The sequence below is a fragment of the Maniola jurtina genome, chromosome 12 (assembly GCF_905333055.1).
Source record: "Maniola jurtina chromosome 12, ilManJurt1.1, whole genome shotgun sequence".
NCBI lineage: Eukaryota > Metazoa > Arthropoda > Insecta > Lepidoptera > Nymphalidae > Maniola > Maniola jurtina.
The window spans coordinates 8883689-8908816 of record NC_060040.1 but is presented as its reverse complement, the minus strand read 5'-3'; the positions used below and the strand labels follow the sequence as shown (position 1 = coordinate 8908816).

The window sequence follows — 25128 nt, the reverse complement described above, 5'->3', positions numbered from 1 at the left end:
GGTTACAAATCCTGAATAACCCTGAGTAAACATAAATCTCTTCCAAAGCGGTCGTTAATCATTTACATTATCCAGCAGCAAATGGTAAAAAATCTAGATTTATTGGCTTCGTCAGTAGTTAGCTGGGTTTTTACTTATGGTTTGTTACTGGCATTTGTGCTACGTAACCGCACACCTCAAGAAAGAAAGATTACCTCAAGATTGTTTATGGTATCTCTAAATCCATGGACTAAGATAAAAATCCAGTAAAAATCTTCTATATCATTTAAGGTATCATTTGAAATCTAGGTATCGTAAGTTTCTGCAGCGTGTAGATTATTGTTCCATCGCAACAAATATAAAGGGTTTTAGTGGTTTCGGAACTTGTGGTTAGGGTATGATTTTCACTGTAAAAAGTAATTAGTGCTTTTCTGAAGATATATGTACATGCCTGTATCTGTCTGTACATGCCCTTTATAGATAGCCTTTCTTTCTTGAGGCATGCGGTTATGTGACACAAATGCTAGAAACAAAACATTTAAATGAAACCCAGCTAATTACTGACCAAACCAATAAATCTAAGCTTGTTACCATTTGCCGCTGGATGGTGGAAGTGAACAATTGCTTTAAAAGAGATTTTCGTTTGCTCAGGATTGATCAGAGTGACCGGGCATTAAGTAACGTGATCGATTATTTCAAGATCGCGGTAACATCGCTAAACAGCTATCATGTTCTGATAGACAATAACGTGTACTACAGACGTGATTTTCTTGACAAAATCCATGAACTGGTCAATGCGGAAAACAGTTTAGCAGAACTTGTTATCACACACAATAATTATAATAGAAGAAGAGCTCATTTCCAGGCTATGGAAGCCGACATCCTCCGTTCAATGACTTTCCTAGATTCACAGAAGAATCGACGCAGGTTGCTTTGGGCAGCTATCGACTGAAGCAAGCCCGTAGTTACTATGGTGAACAGTACTTATAACCAAATGGTGCATTCATCACAGAGCTCGCCGGAGATATTCCAGTGGCAGAAGTTTGGGAGATGGCTGGATGAGATCACCTAGTATTACAAGGCCGCATACAATCCAGGTATGTATAAACGAATTTTGTCCACATTGCAGCTGATCCAGCACTTCGTAGGAGTCAAAATAATTGTACGTGTATTCAAATTCGTATAAAACAATCAGAACAGTAAGAAAATCATAAAATCGGTTACAATTAATTATACAAAGTATATTAATTTTTTGTATAACTTGTATAACACGACATATAATGGCCCCACAGCCTTCGGGTCATAATGACAATTGCTTCAAATCATTAGTTCTAGCAATATCTAACATTATTTTATGTTTCCCAGCACTTTTAGAAATCAATAAAATGTATGAAAATGACGAATCTTCGACCTTGTATAACTTGGTTCAGAGCAATCCCACAACTTTTCTGCCATATTAACTATTACTCCAAATGGCTAGCTCTAACGATCCGTACCATTTTTTTTCGTTGGCCGGCACTTTCAGAAAAGGCCCAAAAATAATGATCTCCTTTCATGGACTTTGGTTGCTTTATATTCAAATGAAATTGGAACTACGATTGTATGAAGCGAGTGGAAGCAAGTGACGGAGAGAGCCCTGTTAAGTTAGGTTAATTTTTATAGGTAGTTGAGCTACAATTAATTAGTTATTTAAGATATAGTTTTACTATTTTTTTTATAAGCAGAATAAGATAATTTTTTTAACAATATATATTTTATCAACCTTTACAATATCTTAAAATCCAGATTTTGCAGCATTTTCCAAGAAAATATGTAATGGAAGAAAATTCAATTCAATTTTTTTTGCGCCCAACAGTGCCAGGTTAGCAGGTTTCATTTCTGTAAAAATTAATGGATTTCGGAAATATTCCTACCTATTTAATTAGGAGCAGGTACATGACTTATATTTACCTCCACTTGCTCGTAAACTGCTACTTTACAAAAGAAAGGATTTCATTATAGAGGACTGTAATCGGGTCTTTACGGGCCCGCATTTCCAAGAGGACTGCAGTCTGTAATGGTAATTGCTGGACAGTTTCATACTAGTGACGAGGTTCTAAGAGGACTGTAATGGAAATTGCCGGACAGTTTCATACTAATGATGAGGTTCTTAGAGTGTAGTTAGCTTGTTTAAGGTAGGTACACGGTTTTATGAATATTGAATTATTGCTTTATGCTTCCTACTACTATTTTTTTTTACAAGACAGAATATTTGTTTATTTATTTTTTATTTTTAAGTAAGTATTATTTTTTAAATAAATATTTTTAATTTTTTATTACATTTTTTAAATTTTTATTTCTTAATTTCTTTTTCAGGAACTTAATTTTTATGTATTTTTTATTTTTTTAGTAAGTATTGTTTTTTTAATTTGTCTTTAAATAAATATTTTGGAATTTTCGATTTTTTTTAGTTTTTTTTTTTAATTTTTTAAATTATTGGAATTTTCAATTACATATTAATTTGTTTTTAACTATGTTTTCGAACAAAACCGTCACGTTCGAATTGGTGTGTTTCAGACTGTATGGTTTATGAGTTTTTTATTGTTTTCTCGCAAATGGAGGTAAAGCACTGTACAAGTCTCGGCCGAAATAGCAATTACCGACCTCGTTTAGTTTAAAAGGACTTGAGAAGTCCTCAGCTTCGCCTCGGCCTTCCAATATAACTCGGCCAGTAATCGCTTTATTTCAGGCCTGGACTGTAATGTACTATTACTTAAGTTTATCTATTGTTTTCATCTATGTAATGAAATTAGATAATTTATGCATAATATAATTATATAATCTTAACACTATACGTGTATAACCGAATTTTATAATTAGTATGAATAAAATAAGGACTCGGAAAAATATTTTTCTTTACTCTTCCTTAACACAACTACTCATACTTTTTATTTTATGTGCAGCTGTAACTGGAAGATTTCTGTGAATTAAATAATTATATTTGTTTTTGGAGGAAGCTTTATTATCGATAGATATAAAGACCACAACAATTTTTTTTTTAATTTTTGTCCATCTGTCTTTCTCTGGACACTTCATGCTGAAACTACTCAACGATTTCAAGTTAGATTCAAACTTCAATTTGGCCTCGAAAACGAGTAACACTCCTGTAAAACTTAAAAGATAGTTTTTTTTTCCGAAAACAATAGGGTTTGTTCAATGATGTGATCTAAAGTTTTGTGTTGTTTTGTTGAAGGTCTGATGAATATAGTTTCGAATATAGAGAACAAAGTATGTAATAACAGCAAATTAATTGTGATTAATGTAATAGCTTAACCATAATGCATATTAGGTACATATCAACACATTGGCGGCTCACTTCTGAACACTGAACTCACTACTCTCAGAATGAGAAGGGTTTGACATTAGTTTACCCTTTATCAAGTGGATTGGCAGACTTCATACACCTTTGAGAATATTATGGAGAACTCTCAGGTATGCCGATTTCCTCACGATGTATCGGAATTTGTCCCTACCTACTACATTCCTTACTTCCTTACAACATTGCGAGCTCAGCACCACTAGGTAACAACAATATAATATCCAATTGCCGCGTGAAACCCACTGTTTTCGTTAATATATTGGTATACTTACATAGATTGATTTGTAAATGAGTATGAAATCGTAGATGAATGGGCGTTCTGTATGCACAGTGCACACCGACAACCGACGTGCTTCCGTGACCCGTCCTCCCCCCATTAACATCAAAGCAATATGTTACCGTGTTCAGGCAAATGCATGATTCATGAAATGGCGTAATTTTCGTCAAATGATACCAGAAAATTTGCCTGATCGCCGCGGTGTATCGTACCGAGGGCGCTGTTCTTGCCTCAAAAAATAAAACTAATTTGCTCTTTTCCAATGTTGTCTGCTAAGGTTACGCGAACGCTAAAATCTACAAATGCGACAACCCGAAATGCCCTCGACCCACTAGTTTCATCTCGGGCGGCTCGTCCAAAGACGACAACTTCCCGTGCCTGCGGCCCGCCTGCACCGGGCGCTTCCAGCTCGTGCGCCACGTCAGCTTCGTGGACTGCCCCGGCCACGACATCCTCATGGCCACCATGCTCAACGGCGCCGCGGTTATGGATGCCGCGTTACTTCTCATTGCTGGTAAGAAATCGACCGATACTTCGATCGAATTTGTGCTTGAGAGGCTGTGTTGGTATACCAAAACAGCCTCTCAAGCACAAGTTCGATCGTGTATGGAGTAGCGCAGTGATTTATAGGATGGCTCTGTTGACCACCAACTTGATGCATTGGATCATCGCGCTAGGAGACTCATTTGGTCATTTCAAAGCTTCAAAAAACTCTAGGCCATGCAGGTTTACCTAATCTTTATGTTTTCTTTCACGCTACAGCAATTGATATTAAAACGCACATAACTGCGAAAACTTAGATGTTCAAGCTGGGGATGATTCATAATTATTCTAAAGTTTATAGCCTCAATACTTAGTGCAGCGGTTAAGGAGCGGACTGAAATCCGAAAGGTCGGCGGTTCAAATCCCACCCGTTTCACTATTGTCGTACCTACAAACTTTACGCTTAGTTGGAGGGGAAAGAGGAATATTAGTCATGTCTAACATTGGTCTTCTTTAAAAAAAAGTGTTTAAGCATTCATCGTATTATATTCCCCAGGAAACGAGTCGTGCCCTCAGCCACAAACGAGCGAGCACTTGGCCGCCATAGAGATTATGAAACTGAAACACATACTGATCCTGCAGAATAAAATAGACTTGGTGAAAGAGGGTCAAGCCAAGGAGCAACACGAACAGATCACAATGTTCGTCAAAGGCACGGTCGCGGAGGGAGCGCCCATCATACCTATCTCCGCGCAGCTTAAATATAATATTGAGGTTCGTTTTTTCCCTTAATTTACATAAAAAGGTAAAACGCCTGAAGCGCCATATTTAGACGATGCTTACTAGTTACTGCTTTACGGAGAGCTAAATAATAATGAAATGGGGATACAAGATTTTGAATATCTTGCGATTGCATGAATTGCACGTTTCTGATCATTCTTTTATTTTAAGAAAATATAACGGGACTTATTACAAAAACTTTGGATGTGGTTTAAAAAAATTGTCTGGTTTGGTATTCGTTTATGCCGCACTTAATTTGCCAATGCAATTAATTAATGCAGGGAATGTGACAGGGAAACGTAACTTCTTGAAGAAAGCTGTTTTAGAAATCGTCTTTATGCTTCTGGGTTGAAAAGGACTTGTCACGAACGTCAAGCAACGGCGAGAACATTACTCGCCTTCGATTTGCCGATGACCCACTAATCGTTGCTAGATCTCTGCACTCGAAATTGCAGTACACGAGTATGTTAGTATACCTGGGTCACACAATGGAGCACATAGTTCGACAAACCGATAGACGTTGGGGTCCCAAGTTGCTAGAATGGCGTCCCTCCTACCGGAAAATGCAGCGTTAGAAGACCACTCCCTTCTCTAGTGAGATGGATGACTTCAAAAGAGCCATTAGATTCAGGCCGCCCTCGACCGTGATATGTGATAAGTCCCTAAAAGAGACATATGTCCAGCAGTGGATGTCTAGCGGTTGATGATCATGATGATAGTTTTTTGTAGTAAGACTACATGTCTGAGTAACAAGAGCAGAGTGATACCTATATTTACGTGTGTGTGGCAGGTCCTGTGCGAGTACATAACGAAGAAGATCCCCGTGCCGATGCGTGACTTCACGTCGCCGCCGCGCATGATCGTGATCCGCTCGTTCGACGTGAACAAGCCCGGCTGCGAGGTGGACGACCTGCGCGGCGGCGTGGCCGGCGGCTCCATCCTGCAGGGCGTGCTCACCGTCGGCATGGAGATCGAGGTGAGCTCTGTCGCTGCGAGGAACGCTTCTTTTGCGTGAACCAGCAATAACGAAATAGGTGATAGTGATTACTGATTAAGTACCACCAAAAAAACGTGAAAAAGTTGTAACTAGCGTTCAGGTTACACCTTTAATTCAGGATCTTTAAAATATATTGTGTATATTTTAATTGAAAAGTTCATTATTATTTCATTGTTTCATGAAATCTGTTGCGTGGGTAGCCTTCACCTAAAAAGTTTTAACAAGTGTGGTACTGTGCAGGTGCGGCCGGGGCTGGTGAGCAAGGACGCGGACGGCAAGCTGACGTGTCGGCCGATCTTCTCGCGCATCGTGTCGCTGTTCGCGGAGCAGAACGAGCTGCAGTTCGCGGTGCCGGGCGGGCTCATCGGCGTCGGCACCAAGATCGAGCCCACGCTGTGCCGCGCCGACAGACTCGTCGGACAGGTGTGTAGTGGGCTCACACTGCGAGCCAGTACGCTGTGCAGTGCGACATGAATCAAGGTTGAAGTAGTCACTCGTTTTGAGCAGCGCCGAACATGAAAGGCTTGAGAACGAGGCGTGGAGGTGTGGATCCTCTTTTACCTATTATTATTGATGTGTGATGGATCTTGACCTTTGGATTTTGATCGCGAATCATGATCTGCTGGTCAAATGTGAAAAGTTGCATCAATCATTGCCACAATCTCAATTCTGGTATTCTTACTGTAACAAAGCATTTTAGATGTGGCGATTGTCACTAGCTGGAAAACCACGGCGATAGACTTAGTCCTAAAGGGTTGTCTATGTACCGTGATCCCACCTAGCCATTGCTAAATTAAATTATTAATATAATTGTTTCTGGTAGGTGTTGGGCGCCGTGGGAGCTCTGCCGGGCATCTTCGTGAAGCTGGAGGTGTCGTACTACCTGCTGAAGCGGCTGCTCGGCGTGCGCACGGAGGGCGACAAGAAGGCCGCCAAAGTGCAGAAGCTGACCAGGAACGAGGTAAGCCTCATCATCATCTTCATCCAAAATAAAAATCCATACGGTATTTTCTACGCTTAGCGTGCACGGACACAGACTTGGCAGAGGGACTTTCTTTTATAACAAGTAACAACATAGTATTATGTATGTTTCTTTTATCTCTTTCAGGCTCTGCTCGTAAACATTGGCTCCTTGAGCACGGGCGGCAAAGTGATTGCTACGAAAGCTGACTTGGCCAAGATCGCCCTCACCAGTCCCGTGTGCACAGAGATCGGGGAGAAAGTGGCGCTCAGCAGACGAGTAGAAAACCATTGGCGGTACGTTACTAATTTTATTGTCACCTGCCTTATTAGTGAGTGACACTTAGCCTAATGAGGGGTTTCAGAAATGGCATCACTGAGACCAGGCACCAAATCAGGCATCAACGCTATTTGACGTATGTGTACGTCAAACAGCGTCACTGTTAAAACAGTGGTGTGGAAACTCTTATTGGCCGGTGAACCTCTCGTTTATGTGGTGCCAAATTAGTTAAATTGTATTAGAAACCTTCATTATAACAGTGCATAAAAACGATTATGCTCGCTAAGCTACATTGGCTTTGGTCGGTAACTGGATGGGTAACCAGCTTTAAGAGATCCTAATTTGACCTTTTCATTTCCTCTGGCGCCTCGGAAAGCGTTACGAGGCAAACAAAAGCTGATCACTCTCATGATCCACAGCTTACCTACCTACGAGTAGAATCATGAAATTTGGCAGGTAGGTAGGTCTTATAGCACAAATGAAGGGAAAAACCGAAAACCGTGGATGTATGGTTGTGGAAAAAAAATGTGTTCATGAATAAATAATAATTAGTATTTTTCAAACATAACCTAAACCAAGTTGGGTATCATATTATTATGAAAAGCCTTCACCTGTACATTCTAAAACAGATTGTTTTTATGATTATTTTAGTTTTGATTTATCGTGCAAAATGTCCGAAAAAAATATCAGAGTATCCTCGGTGCGCGAGTCTGACTCGCACTTGGCCGGTTTTTTGTCCTTTAAATATTTAAAACTATTTCATTTTGTTACAGGTTAATCGGCTGGGGCCAGATTCAAGGTGGCGAAACTATTGAACCTGGGAAAAATTAAATAATACTATTGTTTATTAACTTTTATATTGTATCTGTCTTATATATTTAAATAAAACCTATTGTAAAAATAATAATCCATGTTTTATTGAAAACAAATTAATGTATCATACATACTCATATTCAATGTTTCTAAAAAGTAATATAAAAGCTTAAGTGAGTCGGTGTTTGTGGCTAGTTCTGTTGTACAGTCTATAAATTGACAGTTCTTATCTAGTGCTATCCTTTCTGCAGGAAGCATTATGAAAGGGATAGCAATATATTCATTTAGGCTTGATGTAGATCTATTGTTTTAGAGATTTTGTAGAACAAAATTACCCACATATTTTGTCTGTGATCATCAGTCATCATCTTCGATTGTGTCTTTTTTTCCTTGACTCTAAGTTTAATTTAAAAACATATTTTCTGATTTTGAGTAAATAATTTATTTGATGGTTATATTGTACAGTTGAGGTTGCTAGGCCATGTATATAAAAGTGTTGATGTCTTCGTCGTCGCGTCGCATGTACTTGTGCTCAATAAGCCATTCCAATTGCTCTTTTATCATCTTCTTTGATGGCAGGAACATATTCTTGAGAATTTCGACAAGTTCACTCTGCAATAAAGATGAGATAACGTAAAATATTAACTAAATCCTCATTCCGGCTAGATTAGTGTTCAGTAGTGCATCAGGGTAAAAATGAATGTAAAATCCATATTAATATTATAAATGCGAACGTGTGTCTGTCTGTCTGCTACCTTTTCACGGCCCAACAGTTTAACCAATTCTGACGAAATTTGGTACAAAGTTAGCGTCCCAGGGATGGACATAGGCTACTTTTTATCCCGGAAAATCTAAAAGTTCTCACGGGATTCCTAAAAACCCATCCGCTCAACCGATTTGTATGAAATTTGGTACTGAGGCTTGCGTCAATGTTAATGACATAGACAACTTTTTGTCCCGGAAAACCAAACAGTGCCCACAGGATCTTCAAAAGCCTACATCCACGCGGACGAAGTCACGGGCATCCTCTAGTATAAAATAAAAATTAACACTATACCTCAATAAACTACAGAGGTAAATTATTAACTATTAGCTGAAGCCTGCCACTTCAATTGTGATGATTTAGTTTTTAAAAATCCTGTTGCAATTGATTTTCCGGAATAAAACTATTACCATACAAAAAAATCATTTCGATCTGTTGTCTAAACACTCGCATTTATAATATGGGTAGTGATGGGAGCCTTTATTCTTAAAATCAATAAATAAATAATTACCTGTAGGGCAGTATTCGTGATCCGCTTTCGCATTTTTAAGATTTTTATTATAGCTTCTTGAGTTCTTAGAATTCGCAGCTGAACAATGGAATGATTATCTTCTAATTGCGAGCGTTCAGTACTAAGTTGGAGCCTTCCAATTAAATTAATCTTTCCCCGTCGTTGTGGCTTTCCATTCTTAATTAGAGCAAACTCCTGATTGACCCAAAAAGTTGTGTTTTCTGAAAAATCTTTGGGATTTTGCACAATAGGTTCATAACATAATAGCTGACGTTTCAGTTTAGGGAAAGCAACTAGAGACCAAAGAGTTCTTCTTAATTCAGGATCAGGCAATTCAGTGGCAAGTCTTAAGTTCTCATATGTTACTTTTTCCATTGGCCTTTGATTCCAAGCAAACAATACAGCCATTTGGAAGGTTGTAACATCCAGATCAAATCTGCCCACTGAATTGGCAAATGTTATGGTTCCATTACTCATATGATGATACCATTGCAATTTCCTGCCCGAGTGCTTTTTCTTGTAAAAGTCTTCTACTTCTGGAATATAGTCTTCTAATTCTAGAGGAAGACTAACAGTGACTCTCTCCGAACCCCGGGCCCATGCACCAGCATTGAGTATTTTAATATTTATAGCATCATGCCTAGTAGTTTCTCCTCTGAACTGAGTATTGAGATCCTCACTGACCTTGATATCTTGAAACATTCGGGCTAACTTGTTAACGTAATCAGCAGGCATGCCCACTTCACGCAGCCATTCAACCATGTCTTCCTCTTTCTCGGAATCTGCACTGGAGTCTAATATTAATCTTCTAGTGAGGTGGGCTTTGTGATATCTCATGAATACATCTTTGTTTTCAATGTATTTTAGCACTAATAGTACATCTCTTAGCCTAGACTCTATTTGCTCACTAGTCAATCTTTTACTCAAAGGGGTTTTACGTAACAACATATCACAGTAGTTAGCGAGTAGTTCGGGACATTTGCTTTCTGGTGCTGTTCCCTTGCTACCTCGTAGGAGGGCTGACGACGGCAATTCTAATTTGAAAACAGTAGTATCATTCACAACGCACTTGTATGCTTTATCCCTGGCCGTCAAGAATCTCGGATCATCCAAGAAAGCATCCTTTGCTAGGGAGCTGAATTTCTTAAACAGATCTAGTAGTCGCTCAACATACTTCTCAGAGTCTGATGTTATTATATCAGCAGAAGCTACCATATCTGCCAGTCCAGCTGACACAATGTGGGCTTCTAAATCTCGTAATATGGGTGTGACACCTTCCGGAATTCTGTCAAGAAGACGAAACATCAACTGAAGCTTCTCTGTTTCTCCAGCTTTGATCAGAGGAGCACTCTCTGCTAGTAATGTTGCCTGATGCTCACCTATTAGAACTTTTTCACAACACTGAGTGAGCGCAGCCACGCTTCCACTTCCTGGTTCTAAGTATCTATGTGCCCGAGCTTCCTCCTCCTTAAGGCGTTGATCAGCATATTTCATGTACGACTGAACACCATTTGACAGTAAATGCTCATTAGCTTTCAACTTATAAAACTCCTCTGTTGCTTGCATGTAAGCTGCTTCAAAGTTAGCCCTATATATTTGAAGCTTATCGATTGAATTTGAGCATAAATTAACTGTAAAAAAAAATACATTTCAAATTACCTGTAACCTTTTAGCATAGAAACACTTAAACTTAATATAAAAATCAGCTTTTTCTTACCATATGACTCTCGAACACCTATAACCAACTGGGAGTCGAATGATTCTCCATTGCGTTCTGCTTGAACAAGCTTCATAGCTGAATCCTGCAGCCTTTGCTTGATATCCATAAAAATGCTTTGATTCCATGAATCTAACATCAACTTTCTCACTAAACTTTCTTCTATATTATTGTTGTTATTCTTTTTTTGAGAACTTGAAGCATTGGAAGTTGTTACTTTGCTAATATTATTAATGGAACTTTCTAACTGACGGAATGGTGTTGGCAAATAGTTGCACTGAGTGAAAAACCTCCCCCACTCAGCAATGTATGCTTTAAGGAGTGCCTGGTCTTCCCGCTGCGCGAGAACTCGAGCCTGGGCCTGTTTGATATACATCATTATGTCCTGTTGCAGTGCATCTCTAACTTTGTAAGGTCCTCTTTCATCCCACAGGCAAACTGAATGCACCGCCCCGAAAAGATCTTGCCATTCGGTTTGAGTTACAGTTTCTTGTTTTAATAACTTTAATACTATAGGGCGCATTGATGGCCATTTATCTTCAAAAGTGACTTGTCCTTTATCCTAAAAGAAGATAAATTAATTTTAAATTGTGACTAGCGAAATTTTTTTATTTCTCATTAAAAATTAGTGCGCACCTTTAACATGATTGCCTATTTATAATTACAAATACTATACTCATTAACTGGAAACAAAACACTTTTATCATAATATCAATATTTTAATATTCTACTAAGGTACTCTATTTACTTTTCATTAATTCTCATTTCTAAAAAGATTACAGCAGAAACCACAGAAAGAAACTTGGCCTTGGTCTGCCATATTTGCTTTTTTTTTTTAATTTACGGTCCATATTTGCATGGCCCAAAGAACCTAGACAAGAGCTGTGGACAAGAGTACCTAATGTGGCCAGCAGCTATTCTTTAACTACAAACTTGACATTGGCTAATCTGTGTAAAGCCAGACGAGAGAGAAAAAAAAATTTTTGTAATCATGATGATATAAGCGTGATAAACCCAGAGACGTGCTACCAAACATGATTGTGCACTTCAGCTTTAATTCCCTGCAAAAATAAATTCTGTTGCATTGGCATAAAGTCCAATTTCTAATACAATTATGCTAAGCGGAAAAACGAGCCGAGCGAGAGGTCTATAAATTGGAGTGTGTCACTGTCTAATGGATTGCAAGCATAAAAAAATATTTTCTATGGTACGAATTATGATGTAGCTCACAAAGTTCTTATTCATTGTTTATTTAATTTCAAACAACAAGATTACTTTCTTTTGTTTTCGCAGTAATTTTCATACTGTTATCTTTATTTTATAATGTCATTAAAATATCATTTAGTTTAAAAAGTATTATAAATATTTTTTTAAATTAATAGGATGACAACACTGGGTGTCAAGCAAAACAATATGGCGAACATTCTGTACTATACTATACAGAAGTAGTAAGGTAACCATAATTTGATTGTTTAATGGAAGTGTTTTTTTCTGTTTATCGATAGATTTCTCAAAAATGAAGACTTAAGGTAAAAATGGATCGCTGTCGTTCCAGGAAATATCACCAAATATTCGGCAGTTTGCGGAATGCATTTTAAAGTGGAAGATTTTGCTACGGCTTCGTGTGCACTGAATTTTTTGTTAAAAAGAAACGCTGTACCATCAATTTTCCCAAAAGTATGCCTTGCTTACGAACTTCCTAAAACTGTTTAGGACCTAAACACATGCACCAGATTATACAAAATAATTTTACTTACCTATATTATAGGTACCCATACTTAACATGACTGGTAACTACTTTTTCGCAGAACAAAAAAAAATTGAATTTCTCTACTTTTATAACTACAGCGCGGCAGACTATGGCCTAAACCTTTATCATTCTGAGAAGAGACCCGTGCTCAGTAGTGAGCGGCGATGGGTTATCATGATGATTCATCCTCTCCTATTCTCATATAATCCGTCAAATGTCTTACATTATCAAATCGTGTTGTCACCCTAATAGAAAGGGACACACTCCAATTTAGCGCTATCTCAATAGGCTCGTTTTTGGTGTCTCAGTGCACAATCTTGTTTAAAGGTAGCATGTCTCTGGATAAACCAATATTTGATGAACACAGACCACGAATCCGGAGATGAGGAGAGATTTTTTTAATTTATTTTACGGCCCTGGATAACAGTCTTAAGGCCTTGAGGAGAGATGTTGATGAACAGACACAGAGTAAAGACTAATGATGATCTACTATTTTTTTTAAACGGATTGTTAAAAACTTTGATTAGGTTAAAAAACTCTTTTACATAACAAAATAAGGTAAATCAAATCATATTCCTGACTTATTCATTTCCTATGGTAAAATAAAAAAGTTAAAAAAAAAAATTGTGGTTTCTAAAAACTAAAAAGTACCTACCTAACTATATAACTAACTAATAATTTACCTAACTATTCGATACTAAGACGTGTTAATACAGCAAATCCAGTGAATTAGTTTTACTTGTTTCATTGCAATTTGTTGATTGTTCTTATTCTTGAAGAGGTTTTGTACAGAATTTAGCCTAAAACAGAATGGGCACATTTGGCGAAATTGTTGAACCAGTCAGCAGGTCTATCTGGGAAGACTGGGACGACGAATCCATTGGTGATAATAGTACATCGTAAGTACTATAGTGTCTGAGAAAATATGTATACCAAAATATATATAAAATATGTATGTCCATAAGAAATCATTAAGCATCGTGAATTCTTTTACAGATTGCAGTGGCAAAATCCCTTGGATCTAGCAGATCGAATTGACACATTCTTTATTCTAGAAGGCAAGTTTATATCAGAATGTGTAGAAATTAATCCTCAAGCCCATTTACAGTTAAAAAACTGTGTCACAAAAGCAAATTTGAATTTATTTGAATTGCCATCTCAAAAATATGTTTGTACAATCAAGGGTTACAATCTGCTTCAAAGCAGTGAGATTGTAGAACTGCTGAAATCACTTCTATGTAAAAGTAAAGATGTTATAACAATACAGACCAAGCCGCTGTTGGAATATCAAACTACAAGTCAAGCATATTCACCACTGGTTATCAGAAAGTTAACTACTTCAACACCTGCTCAGATACCATTGGATTTTAAATTTGAAAAACTAGAACAGCCAAATATTGTATCAGGAGTTGCTGCAGGAGGTAAGCATCTTTTCAGGTTCCCTACCCCAAAAGCTGCCAACAGGAGGCCCTAGACTCCGTTAACCATCAGCATGCTGTATCTCATGAACCCTAATAGGTAGAGTTACAATTTTCACAGAATATGTATTTCTATTGCTGCTTTAGCAACAAATAAAAAGAATTTCAAAATGACCATGCAAATTAAAAAAATTAAAATATTATTTCTTGTATGGAACGCTTCGTGTGCGAGTCTAACTCGCACTTGACCGATTTTTCTATAACTTTAATGATATAATTACAAAAAAGTCATATCATTCAGTCAAAAATTATGTAAATAAAAATACAACTAAGTATAAGGTTATTAGTACTGGATTGTGTTTGGTATAATACTAGTGCTAAGTTTTTGCTAGCATCCTAATTACATTGTCTATATTAAACAAAGCCAAAATATATTTTATCATTTTTTTTTGTTTCAGTAACATGTCTAAGAGAACATTTGGACTTACCAGCCACTACCATAGTGTGTTATATTGAACACACTGAAGAGTATCAAACAGATGAAATACAAAAAATATTAGAGAAACTTAAAATTATTGATGGCATTTGTAAAACAAAAATCATCAATAAATCAAGCATACTGAATTCAAACTTGTACATTTGATAAATAAAACATTTTAATTATGTATTTCACTTTATTTATTTAAAATTTAAATTCATAAACAATCTGATTAATTAAAAAAATAACATTTACAATACACAATATAACACAAAAGTTATTGTTTTTAAATATTACACAAACTTCATTGAAAACAAACATTAAAACTTAAGAGTTTTTACAAATAAGCACAGCCTGTTGGATCGCAGAACAGTTCAGTTTGGTTTCCACAGCAAAATAAATGAAAAATTAAAAAGCTTTCAAAACATATCTGATTCTTTAGGCTCATCGCACATTACTAAACAAGCCACAAATAACGTACATACTAGGTTTAAGTAGGTATTGTTGATCCAGTATGTTGTCTTATGACATCCACATTTCTAAAGCTCCGGCTACCATAGAGTAGGATGTATGCCGGCTACGGCGCTCAGGTAAGAGATCTTACCTGAGAGCTTACCTGCACAAGCCAGTTTGCGCAGTTACAACCCGTGCGCATTAACATGGCACCTGGCTCGAACATAATCCCTCCTCCCACTTCCCCGCGCGATGCCCCGCTCTCGCCGTGCCGCTACTGGTCTCGCACGGCGCGGCGGCACGGCGAGAGCGGGACATCGCGCTTGGAAGTGGGAGGAGGGATTATGTTCGAGCCAGGTGCCATGTTAATGCGCACGGGTTATAAGTGCGCGCGTGTGTAGACTCGCAGTTCCAAAAAGCTGCTAAAGATTGGACTGTGCAGGCAAGACGGAGCCGTACACAATAAAAAGATCTGCATGTGGCTCAGGTTTAATGTGCGATCAGATAAGTTCAAAATATTTTTTTAAATTAAATTATAGAATTATTAGGGTTACCATCTCGTTGCATTCTAAACCAGGATTTAAGAGTGAATAAGTCAAAACAACATAATGTAAAAACAAACATGACACAACAAAATAGCGTGAGACAAAAATAGGCTTTTTTAAATAAGTATGTCATATAAAATTATAACATACTAGTTTTGCCCGCGACTTCATCCGCGTGGATTTAGGTTTTCAAAAATCATGTGGGAGCTCTGATTTTCCTAATTAAAAAGTAGCCTAGGTCACTCTCCAGGTCTTTAACTATACCCATGCAAAAAATCACGTGGATCCGTTGCGACGCGATTGAAGGACAAACCAACAAACTTACATTTATAACATGGGTAGTGATGTCACTTTCGGATAAAGTAGCTTTCTAACAGTGAATGAATTTTATTAAAATTAGTTCAGTACTTTCCGTTTATTGATTACAAACAAATGATTCCTCTTTAAATAATAATTATTATTTTTAGTAAGTATAGACTATTACTTTAAATGACTTAACTTTTATAGCGAAATGGGATACTCTTAGTAGACACATAATTTAGTACCTATGCGACAGGTCGAGATGGCAATCGGAGTGGGGTGGGATCGTCAAATTCCAGAGATTTTAGAGTATGACAATACAGAAATCGGGGTAAATAAAGCTCCCGTATTTTTTACAAATTCAGCCGGAGCTGGCTGGCGAAACCAAACCCTGACGTTTTGTAATTTGTTCAATACAAACAATATTTTCCTTGTGCGGCAATGCGTGGACCAAAACCCGCGGAGCAGAAACTGACTCAATATTTTACTGTGGAGGCGGAATTACAAGTTAAATGTAATTTTAAGTTAAAATGCAAAAAAAAATTTGTTTCACAAACAGTCTCCCGTAAATAAATCTAAAGCTATCATATAAATCATATTTTTGATGTTGGTAGCCCGTAAATCAAGAAGTGGCAGGTGGCAACCCTAGTCTTGGGACGCCCCGCTTCATACGCCGATTGCCATCTCGACCTGTCGCGTACTCTAATTATGTAGGTAACCAGTTCATGTTTGTAAATAGTTGCTGGGTAAATAGGACAGTTGGCAATTGAAAAGCTAGGCAAGGAAATCAATAAAATACCTTTTCTATAAATGGATCAACTTGTGTTATTTTTTTTACCTTCAGAAACAAGCACACTAAATAATAATATTATTTTTATTCTTAAATTCAAATTAAATTATAGAAGTCATAATAATATGTTAATTTGTATATGTTACCGGCAATCTGTGTACTCTGGTATTGTATAGAATACCAAAGCATTCCATAGAATACCTAAATCATTCAGGCAATGTATAAAATATTTTTTATTTCATACTTTATCTGAGCATTCTAGGTATACAATTCCCAAACAGTAATAGGGAATGGATGAAATTCGAATTGTCCGTTTGTCATGTAGTAATGCATAAGGGTTAAATGTGGGCCTCAATAACGAAATCTGAGCACCCCGACTCCACGCAGTCTTTTCCGTCTTATCCCTGGTGTTTTTGTAAAGAGCGAAGACAAGCGAGTCTTCTGGCGTAGCCCATTTAAAAAAACTTGATATATAATCACTATCATCATCATCAAAAATAAAATCATGATGATAACCATGATGCTCATGCTTATGGCGATTATTATCATCATGAACATCAAGACCACCATCATATTATATACGCCATGCCAACGATAGATTGTGTATTTTATATTTTTCCCAAACAAACTCGGTATTTCATGGAATGACTTGGTATTTTATAGAATCACTGAATTGTATAAACCGGTAACTTATACATAAATAATGTTTTATGCTAAATGTTCATTTGATATGTGTGATCAAAAAGCGAAAATCTTGCGCTAAATCACAATTGGCGATGGCCTGAGACGGCTTCTGACTTTATGAGGTAGCTGCGTGAAGCGGAAGTGATGGTTGACGAATGACGTTAACAGTTAAGTTGTCATCATTAGGGACCCAATTACCGGTACTTTTTTTCATAGCTTATGTTAACGTTAAAAATAACGGTACCATTAACGTTATCTAGATACCATTATAATTTATAAAATACCGGTAAAACTAACAATGCTTATACCGTTAATTAATTCACCTATCTCTATCTAACAAAGCCATGTATCTTTGTGCGACGCGCATTTACTGTCAAATAAAGATAAAAATATTACCATAAGTCGTATTGGTGTACCCGCAATATTAACGTTACTTTTTTAACATAACAGCTAAATGTAACAATAGTTATAACGTTAAAAATAACGGCAACCATACTTAGACATCACCCCTCCTTACGCAGCTACCTCGCACACCTGCGCTTCATGAACGTTGGATGCGGCTGCGTCCACTACGCGAATATAGAAGTGCACATCTAGTAGGTGTGCATGGTGCCATTACATATTGTGAGCGGCAACTACCGCGCGGCTGACGTTCCTGTTTCGTAGTCGCCTATAACGGTAAACCTTTACCAAGATTTTATATAGAAATGCATGTTAAGACTAATTTAAAGTCCTTAGCATGTACAAAATATCTACAGCTTTACAGCAGCTAGAGTTTGACAGCAACAATATCACGAAAGCAAGCACCGTTGATCGGCTGACACTGTCTATCATGGCTAAAAAGCAGTTGCAGCAAGAATATCATAAGTTCAGCCAATTTTCAGTTCGTTTATTTATAAGTATAGATCTCTAGTTATTAAGTAAGACCTTTTTTTCTAATTCGTTAAACAATCTCACGTTTCCCTCTTGCTTGCTTTTTCAAGAGCATACGAGGTCGTATTCACGATATTCGCAATAATTCATTTTTTTTTTTTGGAAATACAGAGATTCGGGGACAAACTACTTATTATAATTATTATTAGCGTTATAAAGTCTGAATATTATATACCTACATACTATTATAAAATGTGGAGTCCATTTTGGTACCACACACCATGCATCTCATTTTGAATAATTAATTATTTTATCTATATTATCTGTAACTTCAAATAAACTCTATTTCTTTCTTTCTAAATATTGCGAATCGTATTTGTACCTATATAATTCGCAATCGTAAATTGCATGATATACGTACCATAGAATTCATATTTATAGAAAATATCTAATTCCTTATTTCTTTACTTCAAGATATTTAATTAAATCTTAAAACTATTTCTTACTTAAATGCCTAAATACTTGTACTTTACGAGCGCCATTTATTTCTTAAATCAAAAAACCCCTAATAAACCTAAATTATAGACAGACGAATTCGCCTTATTGAAAATAGGTGATTCTGTATTTTTAGATATGTGCCCCGAATGTAACTTTTCAAGTTTACTGATTAATGTCATTCTGTACTAAAATGGTAAAATAGGAATAAATAAAATAGAAAAAAAAATCTTGGTGCGAGGTGTGACTAAGTCTGTCAGAGCTACTTTTTCAATATTATTATTACTGCTATAAACTTGAAACAGTTTTATAGAATAACAAGCTGATTTAGGTTTTGTTTTATAAAATCCCATAGGAACTTTTCGATTTTCCGAAATAACAAGCAAAATTGTCATTCTCCAGATCTTTATGTATACATATTATACATATTATGTATATCCAAGGTATATCCAAGCAAAAAAACAAAACAAACCAAAAATCCATTTTCTTGGAGATGTTCAGACGAGAAAACGTCCCCATTGGACATCTCACATTTGGCAAAATAAATAATTTCATTTCATTTCATTTTCATTTCATTAGTTATGTGTTTTAACTTTAACTTGAAATGTAACACTCAGAGCACTTAAGAGCTTAAGTGGAAGTATTAGATCAAACAGAATTACTGTCACTAAGTTGGCATAAATTTTTCATATTGTGACGTTTCAAAGTCGTTAGTGATGTGACAAGCCTATCCTTTGACCACCAATTCCAGTCCAGTAACGGATTTTTAAAATATAAGTCATCTAATAAAAAAAACGATGCTATAAAATACGTATTCTAGATAGGCAGGCACATAATTTATTTTGAAATGAAATTAGGTTTTGTAAATATGTATTTACAAAATTACCAAATAACTTAATAAGATGACCACTTATTAAGATGTTCACACTTACTTACATTTTGTAGTTTTTTTACAATTCACCGTAAAGTTATTGAATATTACTATATTATGTTTTGCAAAACTTGCTCTAGAAGATAGTGATTGCTGTGTGAAGCGTTTTTAGAGCGAAACCAAACGTTAAAATTGTTGATTAACAGGAAGGAGAAAATATAAAATTTAAATATCCATAAGCCATAAAATGCTTAGGTTCACTTAATCTTATAACAACTAACTCTATATTATAATCTACATTCTTTATTATATTATCTATTAATTAATAATATACTTACTCAAACATTTATTATTATAAAATATTTTAACATAACAAAGAAAATACAAATATATTGCAATGGCAAATGCTTAATATATATTATATTAATAATATAGTTATAAACTACTGACATAAAAATACTTAAATCTTTACATACACAGTTTTCGTACTACGGTCCCAAAAGTTTAGACAAAAGTAAATAATTTACGGAGTAAATTCTAAAGTTTTGTACCTAAGGGAATCCTTATAGGATTACTTTGTTACTACGGTCCCAAAAGTTTAGACAAAAGTAAATAATTTACAGAGTAAATTCCAAAGTTTTGTACCTAAGGGAATCCTTATAGGATTACTTTGTTATCCGTCTGTTTGTCTGTCAAAAGCTTTTTCTCAGGAACGCATGGAGGCATCAAGTTGAATTTAATTTGTAATTATATCACATACAAAATATATTATACAAACTTACATTTGCAGTTGAAGATAATTAAACGATAAATTTTACACATATCATTCAAAGGTATAGAACCCTCGGTTCGCGAGTTCGATTCGCACTTAGCCAGTTTTTCAATATCGTTTCTTATAGACTAATAGTTAATATCTTTTTAAAACAAATAAACAAAATCCTTCATAAATTTTGAGAAAGGACTCGCTATATTTGCTCTGTGTGATTTTAGATCTTAATTTAAACGTAAACCATACTTTTGACATGAAGTTCATACTTCATACTTAGAGCAAATATGGCGAGTCATTGAAATTTTATCTTTAATTTTAACTTTTTTGTAGATAAATTGTTTTAATTTTTATTCCTAACAGTTTTTCCGCAACTTTCATAGTTTTTATGCAAATTATTTAGTTTTTTTTTTCTATTGTTCAATAGACCAGTATATTTCCGAAGCTATTAGTTCTATCAAAATAAACTATTGGCCATTTTTACCATTGACGGTTTTATATTAGTTCTGATAGTTTTTGTGGAAATTACGCAAAACCACGACCGGGGAGACATTTGGGGGGGGCGGGGGGACCCAAATCCTAGGGATGGGGACTTTTGATGATATACTTCTAAGATCCTGAGGAATATTTGTGCCAAAAATCAAAGCTACGTTATTTGTTTTGAGGTTAATATCTAACTTGCCTGTACTATAGGACCTGTAAAGGGCATAGGTATGAAGGAATGAAATCTATACTGGAATTACTGAACCGATTTTGAAAATTCTTTCACCAGTAGAAAGCTACATGATAAAATTAGAGATCCTTACAAAATTGTAATAAGCTACCCGCGCGAAGCCAGGGCGGGTCGTGAGATATTTTTGATTAGACTCATATGAAACCGCAGTGTTTTAGAGAAAGCAAGGACCTCCTAAACAGATATAATGTACCTATAAGATGACCTTCATTAGAGAAATATATATAGTATAAAATATACTAAAGTAAACTGACTAGTTTAAACTTGATATCTACACCTAACAATATGCTTAGCAGAATATTATATTGTAGTGATTGTCTTTAAAATGGCACATTCTAAAAATATACATTTCATTTTGATTAATATTTCTCAATTATTGAAAACAAATATTATGATTGGTATTGTTACGCTGGACGACTTCCATCATCAGCGAAACGTGCCGAGAGAGTCAAATAACACCATATACAGAATGCAGACTACACTCGAAGCCTTCGTTACCTACCATCGGTGCGAAACGGACGTATCTCTAATTATAATATGTAATTTTCATGTAAATCAGTACCCAATTAAACCATTTCACAACCAAAAAGGACTTCTACTTTCTCTACCAGCTCTGGACAGTCGTCTTTATGAAACTGGCGCAGTCTTAAAGGATATAGTCCTGGATGTTCAAGGTCGTCGTGGTGCATCCCCTAAAAGTCAGGTCAACGCCTTCAACTTCCTTGTCAGGACTAGAGAACCTACCAGGAGCTACTGTCATAGGAGCTGCCGCTGAAGACTTTGAGTCATACTGGAAATCGATGGATCGAAGCTCGCCAGCGACTTTGGTTTTGTAAGTACATGAAATCCTTTTTATTGGTTGTTATATTAACTTTTGCGCAGGGTACTATAATATATTACGATCTTTGCTCACCCGCGTAGTTTAATTACAGTACTATTTTAATTTGATGAATTTTTGTTAATTAATTATTCGATAGATAATTTTTACTTAGTTATATTTATAAAAAAAAAATGCCGGAACTTAGTCAAGTAGAACTGTTAGATAGAATAAATAAGTCCCTTAAGTTTTTACCGAATTTTGATGGAAATTCTCACACACTAACTAGATTTATAAATTTAGCCGACGAATTAGTACGCTCATTTTTAAATCCCGCTCAAGAGTATGACCTTTCAAACCTCTCCTTGATTAGTGGTATTCTTAATAAAATTACTGGATCTGCAGCAAGGACCATATCAGCCAACGGAATTTCCGATGACTGGAATAAAATTAAAGCTACATTAATTAACAGTTTTTCCGATTACCGTGACGAAATAGCTTTAATTACAGACTTAACATATTTAATTCAAGGTTCTGACACAGTACAAATCTTTTACGAAAAGGTTCAAAATTTACTCTGCACACTTATTACGTACGTAGAGCTACACGATACTGTCAAAACTACTGTCGATGTAAAAAGAACGCTTTACCAAAAATTAGCCCTTAAAACCTTCTTAAAAGGTTTAAGAGAACCTTTAGGGTCAAGAGTAAGGTGTATGAGACCCCCCACATTACAAACTGCTCTCGAATTTGCCAAAGAAGAATTAAATATAATACATCTGCAGAATAGAACTAAGTTTTTCCAAAATTATTATAAGCATACTCGTAGACCTTATTCCTTTTATTCACAGCGAAATTATTACAGTGACACGAAATTCCCTTCTAGATCACGAAGACACCCAATGTCCCAAAAACACATTCCTTCAGAACCTCAATACCCATCAAGTACTTATATCCCATGTCAACCTTACCCTGTTCCACAAAATTGCTCACAGGTTGAATTAAATCAACTAGAAATTCTAGAAACCAAAATTCCTGTAAATTATTATAAATCTGACCAACATTATAACTCCCAAGAAAACATGTCGACCCGGTGTGAAAATGAAATTGACACCGCTGCTGACGATAAGCAGAATTACGAGTTCATATTATCACGTTTGCCCATAGATCAGTTAAATGTAGAAGAGGCTACTAATTTAATTAATTTAGCCAAAGAATATTCCGATGTATTTTATGTAGAAAAAGAAAATTTAACTCAAGAATTTCGACAAGTTAACTTCTGTACGATGGAAAATTCGTATCCGATTTCAAATTTAACCGACGTTTTAGACAAATTAGGAAGGTGCTTGTACTTTACTACCCTAGGTCTTAATTTAAATAATGAGACTTTTCAAAATTTTATTGACAATTATCTTCAAGGCCTGCCAAATTCCATAGTTTACTTAAGCAAAATTTTAGTTTTCTCTACATCGTTACAGGAACATATAATGAATTTCCGTGCTATTTTAGAAAGATTAAGGAGTTCGAATTTTAAAATTAAAATAGATAAATCGGAATTCTTTAAACACGAAACGCCTCTGTGCCATATCTATTCTCCGAATGGCATACAAGCGAACCCAGATTATATTTCACATGTTTTAAATTTTCCATTACCTAAAAGTCGCAAGGAAATCAAAGAATTTTTGGGTATCCTTGGCTTTTACAGAAGATTTATACCAGACTTTGCAAAGGTGACCAAGCCTTTAACATCTTGCTTGAAAAAAGGAGCAAAACTTAATCATGATACAGATTTCATTAATTCTTTCGAAAATTGTAAAGTTCTTGTAAAAAGTATCCCAGTTCTAGCTCATCCCGATTTTAAACAGGAATTTAACTTGACAACCTTTGCTTCTGATGTGACTTTAAATGCAGTAATATCCCAAGGCCCTATTGGCACCGATGTACCTATTGCATATGCATCCCGAACCTTAAATGATAGCGAGATTAAATATTCCAAGACAGAAAAAGACTTTCTCGCAGTAGTCTGGGCTACTAAGTACTTTAGGCCATATCTTTTTAGCAGAAAGTTTAAAATAATTTCCGATTTTCCTGATTTATCGAATTTAAAAGACCCGAGTCCTCGTATTACGCGTTGGAACTTAAAATTAGCAGAATTCAATTTTACGATTGTTAAGAATAAGAACCCTACTGCAGACGATCACTTGAAAGAAACTCTGCCAGTACGCGTTAATCGCTCTAAAAATTCAAAATCTGTTAAATTTTCAAAATCCACAGTCAGAAATTCATCTCTGAATACTGACACCACTTGCACTAACTTACCCAAGAATCCCGAAATTCCTATCCAAAATTCGTTAACTCACAACCAAGCTATATACATATATACTTCGAGAAAAAACCGGAAAAAACCCTTTCCAAAATCCCGATTTAAAAAGCTCAAATAAAATGAATTTTCATATTACATTTTAATTTAGCTGTTAGGTATCTAATCTAACTTCCAAGCCCTCGCGACATTCCCACGATCGAATTTCATCCTACTGATAGGACTACACTATAAGTATTTCATTCAATTAGTGCTTTTTAATTAAAAATCTATTTTATACCGAAGTTTATACCTTACATACCTTTATAACTTTGTCCTAAATACTTTTACCTATTTTACAAAGATTTCCTAAATTTAAAAACTAGATGCTACTTCTATTCCAGTAAATCAGATAAAATCAGAGCTCTTACTTATGTCACAGAGTGACTAATAAGAATAATGAGCAATTTTAGCTATATATGCTCAGTGCTCGAGTTCTTGTAATTTTCTCGATAAAATGTGCAAGAAATTCCGAGTTAAGTGTAACACATTATATTTGATACATTTTTACCATTTAAATTCTTTACTCGTCACAGATACTTACCTAGTTATTAGAAATCTAGCGTAACGCATCAATTACAGAACTGAACCATCATAGTCCTAAGGTATCTGGTTACATTTAACGTATTTTATCAGTTTAGCCTATTTCAAGTAACGTAATACTATAGTACCACCTGCACATTCTTATATCAACCAATTCTAAGGCTTTCATTTACATAGAGGCTGAATGCCCGAAGGTCAATTCTTCAAAATTATGCGAGCAGAAGATATCACTGACTGAAGAACCAACTTATCCAGAGAATACATCTACTAAAATCATGCTGTTACAGAAGATAGATGACACCCTCAGAGAGAGCAACTCAACCATTACTCCATGA

At 35.8% G+C, this 25128-nt stretch overlaps 5 protein-coding genes across 6 annotated transcripts in view; 3 read left to right on the top strand and 2 right to left on the bottom strand.

Annotated features, from left to right (window-relative positions):
* Positions 1 to 8017, top strand: part of LOC123870125 (eukaryotic translation initiation factor 2 subunit 3-like) — a 14173-nt gene extending 6156 nt beyond the window's left edge. Inside the window, exons 3-9 of the mRNA XM_045913296.1 lie at positions 3892 to 4128; positions 4654 to 4871; positions 5668 to 5853; positions 6115 to 6297; positions 6698 to 6835; positions 6983 to 7131; positions 7888 to 8017. Of these exons, the coding sequence (XP_045769252.1) occupies positions 3892 to 4128; positions 4654 to 4871; positions 5668 to 5853; positions 6115 to 6297; positions 6698 to 6835; positions 6983 to 7131; positions 7888 to 7945 (1169 nt within the window). The 3' untranslated portion in view covers positions 7946 to 8017. The remainder of the gene's footprint in view (positions 1 to 3891; positions 4129 to 4653; positions 4872 to 5667; positions 5854 to 6114; positions 6298 to 6697; positions 6836 to 6982; positions 7132 to 7887) is intronic.
* Positions 1 to 25128, bottom strand: part of LOC123870135 — a 275095-nt gene that overhangs the window by 95505 nt on the left and 154462 nt on the right. The window lies entirely within an intron of this gene.
* Positions 1 to 25128, top strand: part of LOC123870486 — a 27772-nt gene extending 2644 nt beyond the window's left edge. The window contains exons 2-4 of the mRNA XM_045913813.1: positions 5980 to 6008; positions 22081 to 23412; positions 24971 to 25128. Coding sequence (XP_045769769.1) covers positions 22086 to 23412; positions 24971 to 25128 — 1485 coding nt within the window. The 5' untranslated portion in view covers positions 5980 to 6008; positions 22081 to 22085. The remainder of the gene's footprint in view (positions 1 to 5979; positions 6009 to 22080; positions 23413 to 24970) is intronic.
* LOC123870122 (cullin-5) lies at positions 7853 to 11793 on the bottom strand. The gene is made up of 4 exons (XM_045913292.1): positions 11555 to 11793; positions 10919 to 11480; positions 9202 to 10832; positions 7853 to 8539 (listed from the first exon to the last, which is right to left on the bottom strand). Exons 1-4 carry the CDS (start codon positions 11561 to 11563, stop codon positions 8402 to 8404), a joined length of 2340 nt encoding a protein of 779 aa, XP_045769248.1. The 5' UTR covers positions 11564 to 11793; the 3' UTR covers positions 7853 to 8401.
* On the top strand, positions 13161 to 14751 carry LOC123870136. The gene is made up of 3 exons (XM_045913312.1): positions 13161 to 13567; positions 13665 to 14089; positions 14545 to 14751. Exons 1-3 carry the CDS (start codon positions 13479 to 13481, stop codon positions 14727 to 14729), a joined length of 699 nt encoding a protein of 232 aa, XP_045769268.1. The 5' UTR covers positions 13161 to 13478; the 3' UTR covers positions 14730 to 14751.

Excerpts from the sequence above, each read along its gene's own strand:
- LOC123870122 (XM_045913292.1), bottom strand. Across the intron at positions 10,833-10,918 it reads AGGTGTTCGAGAGTCATATG|TTAATTTATGCTCAAATTCA; the intron begins GTAAGAAAAAGC and ends TTTTTTTTACAG. Across the intron at positions 8,540-9,201 it reads TCACGAATACTGCCCTACAG|AGTGAACTTGTCGAAATTCT; the intron begins GTAATTATTTAT and ends TCTTTATTGCAG.
- LOC123870136 (XM_045913312.1), top strand. The coding sequence starts at position 13,479 with ATGGGCACATTTGGCGAAATTGTTGAACCAGTCAGCAGGTCTATCTGG. Across the intron at positions 13,568-13,664 it reads ATTGGTGATAATAGTACATC|ATTGCAGTGGCAAAATCCCT; the intron begins GTAAGTACTATA and ends ATTCTTTTACAG. Across the intron at positions 14,090-14,544 it reads ATCAGGAGTTGCTGCAGGAG|TAACATGTCTAAGAGAACAT; the intron begins GTAAGCATCTTT and ends TTTTTGTTTCAG.